Genomic DNA, 16962 nt, shown 5'->3' with positions numbered 1-16962 from the left:
TGGCAAATGAATCCCCTGCTGAGAGGGAAGGAGAGATTGGACTTGCTGGAGTTGGACATCTGTGGTATCCCAGGATCAGCACTTTTAGTTTCTGTGGTTTGCCACTCTCTTTAAACACCAAGTACGGCCCCTTGAGAAACTACAAAGCATCAGTTCTACCTTTGGATGTAAATTCAGAATTTGTTGGTAGCCATCAATACTTGGGCCATTAATCTCTGACCCCTTCCCAGATTTGCTGCCGGTGCCCTTGAGTTAGTTTGTAGTTTCTCCAGCTGTGGTCTTTCTTGGGGAAGAAAGGGGCCGTAGGTTTCCCTGAAGACATACACCCCCAAGCCTGGAGACTGCATTCCCCTTGTAGGGCAGCCAACAGAGCTGCTTACATAACCTGAACATTCTGGCTGATTTTTAATATGGCACTGTCTCCACTAATGGTAGGCGTGGAGAAATTTCTGAGCAGCCAATTCTTTCATCCTTGTTTTCTAATGATCTGGTAATTTTCAACGATTTCATGATATTGGGGCAATTAACTTAATTTGTTCACGTAATTGATATAAATGAAATGAGGTTATTATTCCGTATCTGAGGCAGAGGTCGGGCATTTTCAGAGAGAGAGAGCTCTGGTTAGTGGTTCCAGATAACAGGCTCAGGGCAAACAGAAAGGAAAGATGATTTCCTTCCTTCAATATGCTTATGCAGATTGCCTTGTTTTGGCAGAACTGGCAGTGAGGAGGGGAGTGGTGCAGGGCAGCTAATGAGAGGGAGGTCTCTGGAAAGCTGTCTTTCTGAACTAAGTTCAGGGTCAAATGAGAAGTAACACCTCAGTGGATGAAGTCTTTGTTTCTGGAAGGCACTCACTATGCACTTATTTTCATTGGAGTGACAGGTCTAGGCCACATTTAGGATGCTGAGGGGCAATACTCAGGGAATGCCAGAGGCCAGCAGAGACAGGATCCTCCCAGGTGGAGGATTTTCCCACCAGGATGGTGTGGGAGGCCGCAGGATGTGTTTCCTGGTTGCCACATTACATGGTCTCTCTGGAGACTTAAAAGGTAGTTGAAAAATAGCTCTTCACCATACGAAAATAAGTTTTTTAAAAATTATTATTTTTTTAAAGCACAGCCAAGGGTAAGAATTATAGAAATTCAGGGGCTGAGCAGTAGATCTCTAGGCTGGAATACCCAACCCAGTTGTCCTCCACAATACTCTCCTGCGGTCAGGTGGCCAGAGAGCATTGTGAAGGGGGCATAAGCCATGGCTGCATTCTCCTTGGCAGGCTGATTTTGAAAGGTGCAGATTACCTCTGATCTCCTCCAGAGAAGGCTGGTCTTGGCCCTACAGAAAAGCACTGCCCAATTCCAATGGCTGCCATTGAGACAACGGTATGACCTCAGTGTCACTAAGATTCCACGCACCTCTGAAACAGATGTCAAAAGTAATGTCATGAGAGTGTGAGTCTCTAAATAGTGGTCCTGCTACAGAACCCTTGCTATATTTTTTTAAATGTCTTGTCCAGAACTTAGGGAGGTGGATCTGATATAAATTTCATTCCAAGCCACCTGAAGGTCTCCATCCAGCCAGTACCCCCTCCCCATGCTCCGCTTCTCTGCTTGTACTACCTCCAATCTCAATTTGACCTGCAAGACACAACAGCTGGTTCTGTTGGGGGGTGTCATGGTGTGGAGGAAGACCAAGGGGTGGGGCTTTGAGGGAGAGACCTCGGAGGTGATCTAGTGCGGGAGGAGGTGGTCAGGCTGGTGCACAGAGAGAGCTGGGAATGGCAGGGGTCAGGGGCTGCTGGAGACATCTGACGCCAACTTCATGGCCAGGAGCCAGCAGGTGTAGGTTAAGGGTGTGTGTGTGGGGATCCTCATGATCCTTTTATCTCCCCTTCCCACCAGGAGAAATGCGTATCTCAGGAGGAGTCGGGAGGTGCTGAATCTTGGAGCCACTGGGGATGGCAGCGGGGCAAGACATTTTAAGGAGGCCAAAGGCAAGCATGTTTTAAGCTGCAAGCCTTCTAAAGCTGAATGAACAGGTACTTGCTAAGAGAGGCGAAGGTTAAACAAACGTTAGCTGGGATAGACAGGAGCTGAGGGTAGAGGCCAGTGGCTTTCAGACAGAAGAGCAAATGAATGAGGTATGCGTAGTTGGAAGCGATTCTAAGCAGAATTCCCATTTTGGTTTGGTGTGAGTGGAGAGACGGAAGTGATGGAGGAGGAGCACTGAGCAGAAGAAGACAAACAAAGGGCAGGGAACGCACCAGGATAAAGCTAAAGATGGACGGGGACCATGGAAAGGACTCTGTCCCAGGCCACCACCCCCAGGTCGGAAACCCACGGGCTTTTGTGTTTCTCCAAAGTGGAATTCCAGCTAGAAGGAGAGGGCCCTTCTTGCCTTTCTTGTGTGTTTGGAGTTACAGACACTGAGTTGAAATGCCCCTTCAGAACTCCCCTCGAGGGGTCTTTGGCCCCAAGGGGACTGGCAGCTGGGATCCCAGCGTGGGGCTGCAGCTCCTGGCCCTCTTTTGCTCTTCCTGCTTTGTGTGTGAAGCTGTAGATGGCTGAGAGCTATGCCCTGTGCTACTGGCTGCAGTGACCAGTTTGCTGGCTGGAAGTGGCTGAAGCCTCAGGGTCTCACTGTTATCATGTGCAACCTGATGGCTCCCAAGGTGTTATTACCTGCCAGAAACACACACTAAACAAGACTGATTACAGAATTGCCTGGGAGTTTCATCTTCCCCTGGGAAGGACAGCCCAGCATCTAGTCATTCAAACAAACCAACCAACCTCCACCAACAAAAAGCCCACGAAGAATAAACGAATGAAATCAAGGTGCCAGTAGTACTAACTACATCAAAGAATTCCTTATGCCAGAGGGAGAGGTCACAAGATAGAGAAGAAAGGCAGAGAAACAGAGTGGGTGGGGCAGGGCGGGACAGAGACTCAAAAAGGAAACAAACAGATGATTCCCTGGGTGGGAGCACCAAATATGAGAGTAAATGGGCATCAACAGAAGTGGCCATGCTTCTCGAGGCACCCTACGTATCTTTGAGCCTTCCTGTGTCTCCTCACTACCAGCTCATGGCATCTTCTAGGTGCCTTTGCTTTACAAGCTTTCTGGAAAAAACCCCAGCAGCAGGTTGCTGAGCCTGTAGGAACTGAAGGGTCAGACACTGGCCAGGTACAATCAGCTGTCTGGCCACAACAAAGGGTGTGCTAGGCAACTTCCTCCCACCCTTACATGGAGGGGAAGGGAATAGAGGGCCGTATGTGGGTTGATAAGATGAGAACAGGAAAGGAAAGAGCATTTGAGGGAAACAAAAAGTGACACAGTTTGGGGCAGAAGGCAGAGGGCAAGGGGAGCCTGGACGGGTCAGAGCCGCATCAGGACCTCGGCAATCTCACACAGCTGAATTAACAACCCAAATTGGATGCCTATAAAAAAACAGGTTCCCATGACCTTTCGGGTCAAACCTGCAGGGTACTTCTCAAGGCAAAAGCTTTTGAGAAGACTCGCTGCACCAGGCCACTTCTCAGGCCCGTCTCTCTGTCCCCACCCCCTCAACCCCACATCACACCAGTTCACACAACAAGCCTCGCCCTAGACCTTGAGATCCGGGGCATTCGGCCTCCTCCCAGGGGACTGCTGATGGTCAGATGCTTCATCCCACTTCTAGGAATGAGGGTGGCTCTGCTAACTCTCTCAAGGGCCAGCCATACTCTTAAGCAGAGTAGAAAACAGCCTTTGTGGGGGGATGGGGAGGGACCTCACAAAAGTAATCTCCCCACTCAGGGGTCACGTTGCTAAAGGCTCACCTGAGATACAATAAACATTCCACCTGCAGGTTGAGCATGGCCTTCTCTTCAAGGTATAATGATTTATTAGAAGGGCAGCTCACTGAGTCGCTACCACCCAGCATGAATGACTGTGCTGGAATCACTTCATTTTGAAACAAGGCACCTTGGTAGCATTAGGTTTGTTGGTGGTGGGGGCTGTTGCTGAAAGTGGGAAGAAGCTGGAAGGTACTCCGAGGGCAACAGGAGGCTCCAGCAATGAGAAGTGGGGCTGGAGGGAGATGTCAAGGATAAGCTCTGCCCCACCCAGCTGTCCTGAGACCACGGAACTTGATTTAATCTATGTGACCTAGAACCAGCTCAGGCCACACCCACCAATGTCATCTAGACAATGGTTGGCAACAGCACCCACTGGAGCCCCCTACTGACTGGGAGTTCCGGTCAGCTTGCTGTGAAAAAACCTGTGAAAATGAGCAAGCTGTTTCCTGCCTCTGGCCTTTTGTGTCCTCATCTAGAAAATGTGTATATCCTCAAGCAACATCACACAGCGGGTGCTCAAGGTACCTTTGAGGAATAAACAAATAAGGGTTTGGGCTAGGTGGTCTCTAAGGTGTGTACACCCTAATGTCCTTGGACAAATCTGCTTTCTGACCACATCTCTCTACCCTCCTTCCTCATCACAACTATGGGCAGCGGGGGGCACTCAGCCTTGCCTTTCTTGTGCCCATTCTGGCCCCTTCTCGGCCATGGCAGGGGGCAGGAGGCATGGTTACAGCCACAAAGGCAGACAGAGACAGCCAGGCCCACTGTCCAACGCAAGCACTGTGGGTTGCAGGCCGAGAGAGAGGGCTGGAGTCGTGCAGGCTGAGCTGACTCACCCCTGAGGGGGTGGACGTGCAGCAAGTAGCTCTCTCTATGACTCAGGACTGACTGCTTTTCCTCCATCCTTCCAGGACCCAGAGCCAGAGAGGAGCCCGGCTTGCTTGTGATTGTTGTGGGGAGTAGTGAGTGACAGTTATAGGAAGTTGTGCCTGTGGGCCTATAGTGGAAAGATACTAAGGTAGAAAGGCTTTCAGGGCCTGAAGGTGGGGAAGACTTGGGACCAGTATCCCGACATGCTGATCCCTGGACACTCCCTGCCCTGCCTTGTCGCTGCTTGCTCCTTCTGGCCCCCCTCCTCCCAGTCTCTTTCTTCAGCTGCAGATGCAGATGCTAACTGGGCAAAGGGAGTGGTGCTGCTCTGCGCCTCCTGGCCTTTGCTTTCTGGTCCCTGTAACCAGAGACACGGATCTGGGTGTGTAGCCTGCATTCTGTCTGAGCATCCCAGGGGGATCCCAGGCTTTGTGGATCCAGCATCCGCAGCATCAACCGACACAGAGAAGTCAAGTCAGGCAGCTCCGCCCCAAGTCCCGTTGCCAGGAGGCACTGAATGAGTGCAGGAGCCACTGGGCCCTGCCCTTCAGTGATGCCCAGGCCAGCCTGGCCCAGGGATTTAGCCAGCGGGCACTGTGAAATGCAAGAGCCAATTCTTGGACAGAAATGAGTTTGAATCCAAGATTTGCCTCCCATTCACCGTGTGGCCTTGGGCAGATGTTCGTCCTGTCTGAGCCTTGATTTCCCCATGTGGAGAGTAAGCACACGGGTTTCATCCGATCATGTGTATGGTGTCCTCAGCATGATGCCTGATCCGTGCTCATCAGGTCATCCTCATGTCGGTCCTCTTCTCATGTTCACAGCCAGTGCCACCTTTGCTTAGCTTTATTTCCCTGCTCTGGACACTTCTGTGCATCGTGCAAAGCCTTCAGCAATTCCTCCTGCGAGCTGTGCCCAGAAGCTCCAGGGCCAGTGTTCTTTCCCCTCCCTGTGCCTGCTCTGCTCCCCGAAGGTCTTTCTCCTGCTCCTTTTCTCTGGAGAATCTCCAGGTGAGCTCCACCAAAGCCAAGGGAGCCTGTCCTCCCTTGCTGCCCTTCAGCACTGTGGCTTCAGGGATTATCTCTATGCAGATGATTCCCTGGAGGAAGCATCCCCATGACACCATGGGTGCCTGATGACAGGAAACAGCACCTCAGAACCCAGCAAGGCAATGGGGGCAATGAAGCATCCACCTCCAGCTGTCAGAAAATGCCCAAGTCAGAATCACCGCAGGCTAGAGTTGCAAGAGACCATCCTAAACCTCTCACTCCTCACTTTTGCATTCAAGGAAATTGAGGCCCAGAGAATGGAGTTCATTGCTCTAAGTCACCAGAGCTGGAAGCATAATCAAGGCTTCTTCATTGACAACTTGGGAATGTTTCTCTATGTCCATAATGCAGGAATTCAGGCTGCCCAGCACTTTCTATTGTTCAGTATATTTTAAAATACAAAATGAAAAAGAAGTGTGTTGGGAAAGGCTGTTGGCCCAAGCAGTCAAATTAATTCCAGTTTGGGATGTTTAGGGAGCAGTTTCTGGTGCTGTCGTAACTTTCATGAACAATCACAGGAAAATATGATTTCAGACCCAAGCACTGAGGAAGAGCAAGAGGCTTCCCTAGAGCAGCAGAACATCGCACTCTTACCTCCCCGGCTCACAGAGGAAGAAAAGCTCGGATGTAGACCCAGGTGATGCATTGGCAGGAGAAGGGCCGGGGCCCATGGCTCAGATGCTGAGGCTGAATTCAGCATGACCGCACGAGGGGGCCTGAAGACGGTCCTCTTGTGACACCTGGCAGTTGTTCAGCGGCATCTCCCAGATGAACAGAAGTTTGCGGGTCCCGATCTCCTCACGCCAGAGGCCCTGGCCCAGGCCTCTCCGCTCCTCTGCCTCTTGTTGCTTCTTCTTCTCTAGTGCTGGGGCTTTGGGTACCATCTTGTTGTGAATGACTCCATCCCCAGGCCTCTGACCCGTGTGTCCACCTGTCCACCTGACATCTCCCCTCCAAGGGCTAACAGATACGTCAAAACTGTGCTCTGGCATTTCCTAACTCACACAGGCCCCGCCTCCAGCCCGCCTCCTTTCCTACCTGCTCCATCCTCCTCTGATTTAGGCCAAACCTCCCAGTCCTCCTGGGCAATTCTCCTCCTGCCCCCATGCAGTCTGTCAGGAAACACTGTTAATTTTGCTTGCAAAACAGAGTGACGGGCTGGCCATTTTCCACCGCTTCTACTGCCACAACTTTGCTCCACGCTATGCATCTTCCACCTGGATGACTGCATTTGCCTTCTAAATGATCTTCCAGATTCCACCCTTGACTCCTACAGCCAGCCAGGGTGGTCTCTTTAAAAACCAGTCGGGTCACGTGACACCTCTGCTCAAAGCCACCAGTATGTCCCCTTCTTGCTCAGAGTAAAAGCCCAAAAGTGGAACCTGTTAGTTACCCCTCTGCTACCCTCACCTCTCCTTTCCCAGCTCAGTCCGCACCAGCCAGGTTGGCTCCTCCTGCCCTGCTACCTCTTCTCCCGATCTCCACATGGAGAATCCTCAATTCCTTCATGCCTTTGCTCTGTTCAACTGTCACCTCCTTAAGGAAGCCCATCTTATTTAAACCAACGCCTGCCATCACTGCTCCCCAGCACCTTGGAGCCCCCTTATCTGGCACTACTTTTTTTCCTAAAACGTATATCATCTTCTAACACACCGTATGAGTTCCTTATTTTCTGTCCTCATTGCATTGTGAATTGTCTGATTATTCCCGTCTACAATGCAAATCTGTGAAGGCAGGGGCTTTTGGTTTGCCAACTGATGGATCCCAGGTGCCTCAAACGGTGCCTGACATATAGGAAGTGAGACTCTAAATGCTGTGGAATGAATGAATGATGGTTCCTGAGAGGGAGGGCCCCATAGCCCGGGAAAGAGAAAAGGTGAGACGAGTTTAAATGTGGGGAATATTTGGAGGAAAGTTAGGGTGGATAAGGCATCTGGGGAGGGGTTTAGGAGTTAAAGATGGCAGGTTACAGGTGAAACGCCCTCATGGATCACATTGAGGCTAACAATGTAGACTCTTTCCAAATAGACCATATCCCTGGGAATATATGTCTTGTGATGAGAGGATGACTCAAAATACCTCGGAAGGCCCGGAGCAGGGCCCAGGGATGCAGGATTTTCTGAAGGATCCCATGGGATTGGAAGAAAATGCTGGGGACGTCCATAAGCTGCTAATGCCCTGGAGGCAGAATCTAGTGGGAGGGAGCGACCTTGCTCAATTAAGCTGCTGTCCCTCACACTGGCTGCGATGTGAGCCCAGGGTCAAGCCGGACTGTGCTTTCAGAGCAGGCCCCTCAAGGCCCAGAGTTATGGGCCGTGGTAAGTGTGTGTGTGCTGGCTTTGATCTGGTTGTACCTGTTGGCCATCTCTATGAGTCTAAGCATATCTGGGAAACAGGGCTCTCGACTGTGGGTTGTAAGTTATAATTAGACTAACCAAAAGGTCTTGGTTGGAGACTAGGCCCTCCGAGTGACACCAGCAGTAACTTTGGAAGGAATGTCATTTGCCTGGGTGCCACAGTTCCTCCCATTCCACAGTGCTTTACCAGTTTATATAGAGTTTTTAAATAGATGCTCTTATTTGAGCTTCAAAACACACTGCTGTAAATACCACATTCCTCTGACAGATGAAAAAACAGAGTCTCTGGGCATGTTGGTAACGCTTTGACAGGAAGCAGCAGCAAGACTCAACAATCTGCCAGTTTTCTGACTTCAAGTCCAGCTTTCTCCTCTCCCAAACCGCCTTCCTGCCTTGGGGGATGTTATGTTTGTTCTTTTGGTTCGGAAGCCATCAGTTGTGTGGGAGAGGGAGAAAGTGGCTCTGAAATAGGTGTTGGGTCTCAGGACACCTCCTCTTGTTGTCAGTCACATGCACAGTTGCCACCCTGTCCCCCGACAATCCTTCAGTGGGACTTCAAAGCCACAAATGCCTCAGCCCGGAGCATCTCAGTGTGGGAGGACACAGGGGCAGCGGAACTCTCAGGGTGGCTGATTATTGCTTATTTAGAAAGTGGAAAAAACCCTGGCTTATTTAAGATATCAATTACAGAACGTAAGTTCTGAGTAAGTCGTGGCTAGTGGCAGTACACCAGGAGGGACAGGTGAGGTTTCTGTTTACCAAAAGGCACTGTGGAGTACAGAAACCAGGAATTCTGGCCTAGCAGGAAGTGAGCTGGCCCCAGGAGGGCTAGGCTGACTCTGAGGCACTGGAAAGGTACTTAATCTCTCCATCATCACCTTTAGCATCAGCAAATTGGGGATGAGAATTCTTACCTGTCAAATTTAAAGGGTAATTTAGAGTTGTCAGATAAATGCAAAGTGACTTGGAAATAGAAAACCACTATTCCAATGTCAGGAGCTGCTGGACGGGTTCAGGCCCCCTCCCTATCCCCAACAGAGCCCCCTTTTCTGTATAAATTTTATATCCTAGAAAATGCTTTTTTGTTGTTTTTTCTTTTTCTTTAAAGACATGAATAGTTTGGGAGAAAATTGCAGACTGAGTGATGGGGCCTTGGCGACTGTAGGAAGAACCCATAGGACCCCCAGAGCTGCAGTGGGCCACTGTACGGGGGGCAGCTTGCTGTCACCTTTCTGCGTTTTCCTGCTGTGGGGCTCTCGGCCCCTCTGCATAGATTTTAATGTGGCTCTGCACTGCTGTCTGGAAAGGAAACCTCCTGAGGGCAGAGCCCACTGCTGCCCTGTCTTTCCTGTTTCTCTCCCTGCAGTGTCTCCCACGGCTGAGCACTGCATGGCACAAGCTCTGGGCACAGAAGCTCTGGCCTTTATGTGCATGACTGGGAACAGCAACTTGGGGCTCATCCAGCTGCAAAACTGGGGTCCATTCAGAAAGGGGAGAGGAGTCTCAGAGCATGAGTAGGAAGACTAATTTTAAAAAAATGACCTGAGGATTTACTGGGAGAAGTTAAGAGAGAGTGCACATACACACATACACTCACACACATACACACATGCGTGCATACACACACACACACACATGCACACATGCTCACACATACAGACATGCACTCACATATACACACATACACACACACACACACACACACCGGACAAAGACAGTTCTCAGAGACACAGGAAGACAGAGGGGCCATGGTCTCTGGAGCTATAGGGTGAGCAGGGTTGGGGCACCAGACTACAGCAGGGAACATATAACAAGTGTGACAACCGCTTTCCATAGTCCATCTGCTAAAAGAGGAGCAGACAGGGGTCTCTAATCTGGAAGAATCTGGCAGGCAAGATAACACGGCAGTGTAACTGACTGAGAGCAAAAGATGGAGTGGAGAGGGGAGTAAGGGTGCATGGAGGGGCTGGGGGTGGTGGGCTGGGTAGTTCCAAACATCTTAGATCAAAACTCTAAAGCGTCTGCTCTGGCTGTTATTCAATAGTTCAGTGCATCAAAAGTCTATGCAAACATTACCAAGTCTCTTAATTAAGGAAAAATAATGACGAAAAAATTAAACAACACATGTTAAAGACTGCAAGAAGGCTTGCCTATAGATAAAGAGAGATTTAAACATGCCAGGTAACAGAAAAGACATGTGCAGGAACTGGTAGGAACTGTATAGGAGGAGGCCCCTCTTGGGAGAAGGAGGTGGCAGGAGGCCTTGCAGAGGCTGGGGTGCTGTCTGAGGCTAGGGAGCCAGGGGCAGGGGTGTGAGAGGTCAGGGGTCGAGGGCAGGGGTGGCAGGTGCATGTGGGAGTGAGGCGCTCACATGGGGCCTGCTTCCACAGCAACTAGGAGGAAAGGTCCACCCAGAGCAGCTCTCAGTACGTCACCCACCACCTCTAGAGAAGAGTTCAGACATGACTGATCCTCCCCTTCTCGTTCCTCTTCCAAATGAGCCTGCAGGGACCTGGACGCCTGCATGGGCTGCTGATGTTAAATGAAAACAGAGCCCATTCAACCCAAGATCATGGGTGGTCCTTGGGCGAGGGTGGGCTATGGCTGACGGTGTAGGCTGAGTCTTAGCCTTATCTCAGGGTGTTCCACTTTGAGAGAGCTCCCTTCTGAGATGCTGTGGGGATGGAAAGGAGAGAGTAGGGAAGGCAGTGGCTGGAGGAGAAGGTGGAGGTCAGAAGAGGTTTGGGTCCCTGCCCCAGCAGCTGCCCAGAGTGGCAAACATCCCCTCATGTTCTCACTCCACAGCTCCCAGAGCTGCTTCCTCCGATACAGTGTGAGTCATGCCAGGCTGATTGTACGGGAGAGAGAAAAGATGCAGCAATCAGAACTTAACAGAAAAGGGGAAGGCCTAATGCGTTCCAAAGTTAAAAAAAAAAAAAAAAGATTTCAAAATAAAGCAACAAGGAAAAAAAAACCTTCAAACCAATTCAAACAAACAAATTAAAAAAAAAAAATAAGAAGGTGGGGAGAGAAAATAAAATGAAGGAAACAAACCGGGGAAAGGCAAATGAGTGTTAGAGCAGGCACGGACGGTTAGGGACAGACGCCATGTACTTACGTTTACCTCGGTGATTGCTATATCAACAATGCTACCCACAACAATCAAGGCGTCAAATGTATTCCATGCATCACAGAAATAGTGCTGCATGGGGCAGAGCAGCCGGGGAGAGAGAGAAGAACCAACAACAAAGGACAAAACAAAACAAAAGGGAAGAGGAAAAATGAAAAAAAAAAAAAAAGGTATGGAAAAAGGGAGAGAAGAGAAAAAAAATGAGAAAAGAAAGAGGTTACGTGGGCATATTAAACACTCTCTTACCACTCTACAGTTCCGGCAGCTCAAACCTGGATAACCTGGTTTTCGCAGGGTGCAGAGGCCTGACAAAAGCTGGGTTAGTTCAAAGGTGGCGTGGGGCTGTGGCCGCCCCGGGGAGCCGGGCGGTGTGTCCCCTCTACCGCCACTCCCTCTGCTCAGCTCCACGCCCCAGCCCGGCAGCGCCGGGCAGAGCTGAGGTAAATGGAAAAAAAGGAGGAGAAGCTCCCACTTTTTTTCCCCCACAGGACGACGGCAGGTTCAATAAAAGGCATGACTGGAGGCGGGTAAAAACAGGAAATTAAAAAAAAAAATAAAAGAAGGTAAACAGAGAGAGTGAGAGAGAGAGAAATAGACGAGGCAGAGGAGGAGGAATGAGGAGGTTTCCTGGGGAGGGCAGAGTAATACTCACATTAGTCTCACTGAGAATGACGTCAATTATGCTGCCAATTACGATGAGGAAGTCAAAAACATTCCAGGGATCACTAAAGTAACCCTACATAAGGGAGGGCAGGCAGGATGGGGATTAAAAAGGAATATTAGACAGACAAGAACAGAGCAACACCACCATCAGAATCATCGTCCAGGCACCTCCGTGTTGCCTCTGGAGTTCCGGACGCCCTCACCATGGCCAGGAGCCCAGGAGCACCAGCAAGGAAGGAGCAGCAGGGAGGCGACACTCTAACCCTACTGCCCGCATTCCCTCGGTCACGTGGCCCCCATCCTACAGATCCACCCACCCTACCCCTTCTCCACAGAGGCCCTGTCCACGTCCCACCAGGGGCAGGAGTGGGTGTGTGTGTGTGGGGGGGGTGGCGCAAATCGCCAGGCGGCAGGATGTGGCTACTATGCTCTCTTCTCAGTCCACGCTGAGCATCTCCTGCACCCCCAGTCCTCTTCCAGCAGAAGGGCCTGTCTGGAGGGAGGGAACACAGGTGTGTGACCCCTCAGAGGGTAGTGGGCTCGGTCCTATGGGTGAAGCTGGGAATGAAAAAGGCTTTGAAAACCACAGCCATCAGTGTGGGCCGCAGGGTGGCAGGTTATCTGGGCTCAGAGGTGACTCATATAAAGCTCAAAAATAAAAGAAGGACCAAATTGTTAAAATAAGATCCATAATAAGTGCAACTCTTGCAGATCAAATCAGGGTACCCTAGTTCCTGCACTGGGTGCCCCAGTGTTTCCAGGGGCAGTTCCAACCCTGGCAAAGACCTTCCTAAGGGAAAGGAGACAGAGGCAAGGCTGGGCTCCTAGTCCGGGAGTGGGTTATGTGGCTCTTGACAGGGCTTTCTGAGGCTTTCTAAGCCCCTCCCCAGGTTCTTTCACGGTCATTTGGAGGTAGGGTCCTGCTGAATGCAGATGCCACGCAGAGGGCACGCGGTGATCAAAGCGTTTCCTGAGGATGGGTTTGCTAGGGATAGGCTGGTAGGTTGGGGGAGGCTGGCTGCCTAGAAGGGGATGAAGACAGTGGTGCCCTGAAGGAGAGATTCTGGCACAGAAGGGGAAGACCAGTGTCCTGACTTTACCACTTGATTCTGTAGCTATGGATTTTGTTTATTTTTCACCATGTTTGGAGAAGAGAAGGGATGAATGTTCTTAAAAGACTTTTTTCATGTACTTGGACAACAGGTCAACCAAGAATGGGCTGTCCCAGAGGCCCTATAGGACCCCAGGTGTCCTGGATGAGTGGACTCTTTAGCACATGGATTTCTTGGGTGTAGGAGGTGTAGGGGCCTGCACAGCGATATTCTGTGACCGAATGGGGGCATACACCCCCAGCTACAGGCGGTCATATTCCCCATACACCCCTAGCTACAGGCGGTCATATTCCCCATGGGTGGAGGGGGAAGGACCGAGTACTACAGAGATTTGTCTTCTTTAAGAAAAAACATTCACGCCTTTAGTTTAGAAATGGTCTGCAAAGGGGACAAGACAGGGCTGGCCACATTTTTTCAGTGGGACCAGTATTTGCCTGCCCTCTGGGCTTCCAGGAGGTGGAATTCTGAGGTCGGAGTGGGGTATGAAAGCATGAAGCGTCCTCCGAGAGGTTCCCAGATCTCTCCCCAGCTCACTTGAAGGCTGCCAACTTTTCCTCTTCATTTTTTACTCACAAAGCCAAGAATCTGTGTTCTTCCCTTTCCTCCCAGCTCTATCCAGCTCCCTTAACTTCCCTCTTCCCAGCCATGCCCTCTTTCCAGAGGGACCGAAAGACATGCTGTCCTGGGGCTGTTATTCTTTTTTTTTTTTTTTTTTTATTATACTTTAAGTTTTAGGGTACATGTGCTGTTATTCTTAGCATGGGAGGTCAGGTCACAGGGAAAGGGGCCTTTCGGTTCCCAGGCATTTCTGCCGAAAGAAAACAGAAATGCCACCACGGAGACCGGACACCCAGGATGGGCGAAGCAGAGATTAGCTGACCAGGGCGTGGGTGAGGTGAGGGTCAGCTTCAAATCGGGGCTTTCTTGTTGGCTTCCCAGGGTATTTTTCTGAATATAGTGGAGCCTATGAGGCAGAGAGACTTCTTTCTCCCATTTAAGTCACATGCTATGAGCAGGAAATAACCAATTCGCTCTCAGGTTCTCAGATATCATTCACAGGGCAAAAGGAGAATAGTGATTTTGGGGAGAGGGAAATAAGAAGTGAAGACCCCAGATGAACTACAGCTATGCATAAGACTTAAAATTAGATTTTGGAAAACACTGGGTGACCCTCTCGATATGAATACTGTCTTTGTGGGGTAGAGCTATTTCAGAAGGGAAGGGCAGGGAAGTCAAGGAAGAGAAGGGAGACAAACAAGAACAAGAGAAGAATCCAGGAATTCTCTGCATCAGCCTAGAAAACGTGGAAGAAAACATTATTTGGGTGTGGGAGAAGGAGGAGAGAGAGGAAGGTGTGAGTGTCAGTGCTCAAGAAAGGAGGATGAGTTGGAATCTTCATCCACCAGAGAGACCTGAAACAAAATGGGTAAGTTGGCCTTGGTCTGCAACACCTCTAAGATGGAGAAAGGAAAAGGAAGAAATGGACAGAACAGAGCAAAGGTTTGGTGTTGAAAACCAGAGAAACACACACAGTTAATCAGCGGGCACACAAGGGTGAAGGGCTGAGACCTAAAGGAACCCTGTTAACCGCCTGGCTGTGCACCCCTGGTCACCCTTTCTCCCAGATTTCTTTGTATATGTGCAGACAGAAGGCACAGCCCCCTCTTTCTTGACCATGGGAGCCCCCTCCTCCCATGGCTCCACGCTGGCTCTCACTGGATTGGCACTGGCTGGGCTCCGTTGGAGTTAAGGCCTTGTGCCTCACACTTGTCCTCAGCAGGCTGTGCTACTCCAGGCTTTAGACTGACATCTGTTTGGTGGCACACTACCTGGGAGCTGCAGAAACCAACCAGGTTCCTTGTCGCTGAGAGCTCCTGTGCCCCAGCCCTGGGGGATTTCCACAGAGCTGGAATGCAGTGGGTGAGGGTACATGTCTGGGCACAAACAGGGTCCCTTTAAGAGGCAGCTCTTCACCCTGACCCATCCTCCCACCGTCCTGCCTTTGGTGCCCAGAGCCCCTCAGTCCTCCAGCTGGACCATGAAGACAATTTCAGGGCCAGCTTTCAGGCCTCCATCCCCATTGCCCCTTTGTCCCCTCCTCCCGCTATTTCAACAGCCCCTTCCTCCCACTTGGACCACACCCTGCCCAGAAACAAGGCCCAGGTCCTTCCTGCTGGTCCCCAAGTCCCCAGGTGGTTGGGTCCTAGGAGGAATACTTTTCCCAACACTCTCGGGAGTGGAAGGGCTTGATGCTGTCTCATCTCTCTTCTCTCTGTTTTTGCCCGCCCCCTCGGTTGCTGGAAACCATTAGTAATAGGGGTTTTAAGGGTGTAATGGAGAAGGGAGGGTGGGAAGAAAATCATACATGTCTTACGAAATCAGTCTGACCTGGAGTCTGGTTATACCTGTTGCCCCTTATTTCTCTGGTGACTGTGTCCCAAATGGTTGAGAAGTAAGGGGTTGGAGAAAGGGTTTTCCTGGCTCTCCTTGAAGTGGCAAACCAAACCTCTACTGTCCAGCTCCTCAGAGCCACGCAGGGCGGGCTGCCCGGAAGGGAAAGCGTTTTTGCAGCTGGAAGCCTTGCCCTCGCCATCCCCCAATCCCACAGGCTGAGTGGATTTCCCCCTTCCAACTCCCCACTCTGGAGATGTGTTCATAAGATGGGCCTCTCCTCTGGCCATCTCAGGGCAGGTCCCAGTACCTAGGCCTGAGTGCCACAGCACCTCCACTCACTGATAGGGGTGGGCTGAGAAAATGGTCACCAAATTGTTATTGACATCAGAAAATCATTGCTGGGAAGGAACAACTGCTGCAAAAGCATCATAGGATGCATTTCACATGCACGAGAATTGTGGATTTTCTTCCATTTTGGTTGTCCATGCCCTGATTTGGCTCCATCGTTGGAGATACACCAAGTTGAAAGAGGCAGCATAGTGGTGAAAAGCTTGATCTCTGGAGGCAGATCTGGGTTCAGACACTACCTCTGCCACTGACTAGCTGGGTAGCCTTGAACAAATAACTTAACTTCCCTATACCACTGTTTCCACACCTAGAACATGGGATAAAGCACAGAGTTGAGGTGAGGGTGAAAGGAGACCATGCATCCAAAGCACTCAGAACTTGCCATTTCTTCTGCTCCCATCCACAAGGCACATGTGTCCTGACCTTTTATTGCTTTCTTCTGGTCCCAGATACTGTGTCTTAACTGTGGGGTCATGGTCCAGTGATACTTCCTGGCTGTAAAATGCCTACCTCCCGGGTCCTCTGCTTTTTGGAGACAAGACATGCCCATCTCCCAGTGGGAAAAGGGATGGGATGACTACCTATGTAAGAAATCGTGGGCCTCTTGCCAACTGGAGGAACACTTCCCAAGCCCTCTGTGTGCAATCGCTTAAAACAAAAAGCAACCAGAGTCCAGAGGCTTCCACCTCATTACACCTTCAAGTGCAATTTCAAGAATCTCGTCATCACCGTTGTCTTTATTCCAGTTGGCTGGAGATTGAGCTTTCTGAGGGGAGGTAATCATAATCTGATTATTATCCATACAAGCACCAGTCCTATGTCTTGCATAGGGTTAATGTGAGGACCAATACCTAGGGAAGCATTTTTAAAAAATCCAAGAGATGCCTATTCTTTATACCGACTCTATCCAGCCTCCTCAGGAATAGGTGTTCTGGATGTGTGAATGTTCCAGACAGAGGATGATGACCAAAATCTCTGAATTTCTACCTTTAAAAAAAATGTTCACTTTAAAGACAGGGTCTCTCTCTGTTGCCCCAGCTGGAGTGCAGTGGTGTGATCATAGCTCACTGTGGTCTCAAGCTCCTCAGCCTCCCAAGTACTACGCCCCTCTAATTGTTTAATTTTTTTTTGTAGAGATGAGGTCTTGCTATGTTGCCCAGGCTGGTCTGGAACTCCTGGTCTCAAGTGATCCTTCTGTCTCTG

General features: G+C 50.4%; 1 protein-coding gene across 50 annotated transcripts in view; it reads right to left on the bottom strand.

The window, feature by feature from the left end:
• CACNA1C (calcium voltage-gated channel subunit alpha1 C) overlaps positions 1-16962 on the bottom strand; it is a 723808-nt gene that overhangs the window by 49327 nt on the left and 657519 nt on the right. For 18 of the 50 annotated variants that reach the window (XM_016922741.4, XM_016922752.4, XM_016922763.4 and 15 more), the window contains 2 exons: positions 11895-11978; positions 11231-11314 (listed from right to left, as the gene is read on the bottom strand). In XM_016922741.4, the coding sequence (XP_016778230.1) occupies positions 11231-11314; positions 11895-11978 (168 nt within the window). The remainder of the gene's footprint in view (positions 1-11230; positions 11315-11894; positions 11979-16962) is intronic. The other 32 variants (XM_016922779.4, XM_024347623.3, XM_016922749.4 and 29 more) reach the window with 4 other exon arrangements.

Source organism: Pan troglodytes, chromosome 10 (assembly GCF_028858775.2).
Source record: "Pan troglodytes isolate AG18354 chromosome 10, NHGRI_mPanTro3-v2.0_pri, whole genome shotgun sequence".
Classification (NCBI taxonomy): domain Eukaryota; kingdom Metazoa; phylum Chordata; class Mammalia; order Primates; family Hominidae; genus Pan; species Pan troglodytes.
The sequence above is the reverse complement of the archived record's forward strand: the minus strand, read 5'-3'. Positions and strand labels throughout refer to the sequence as shown.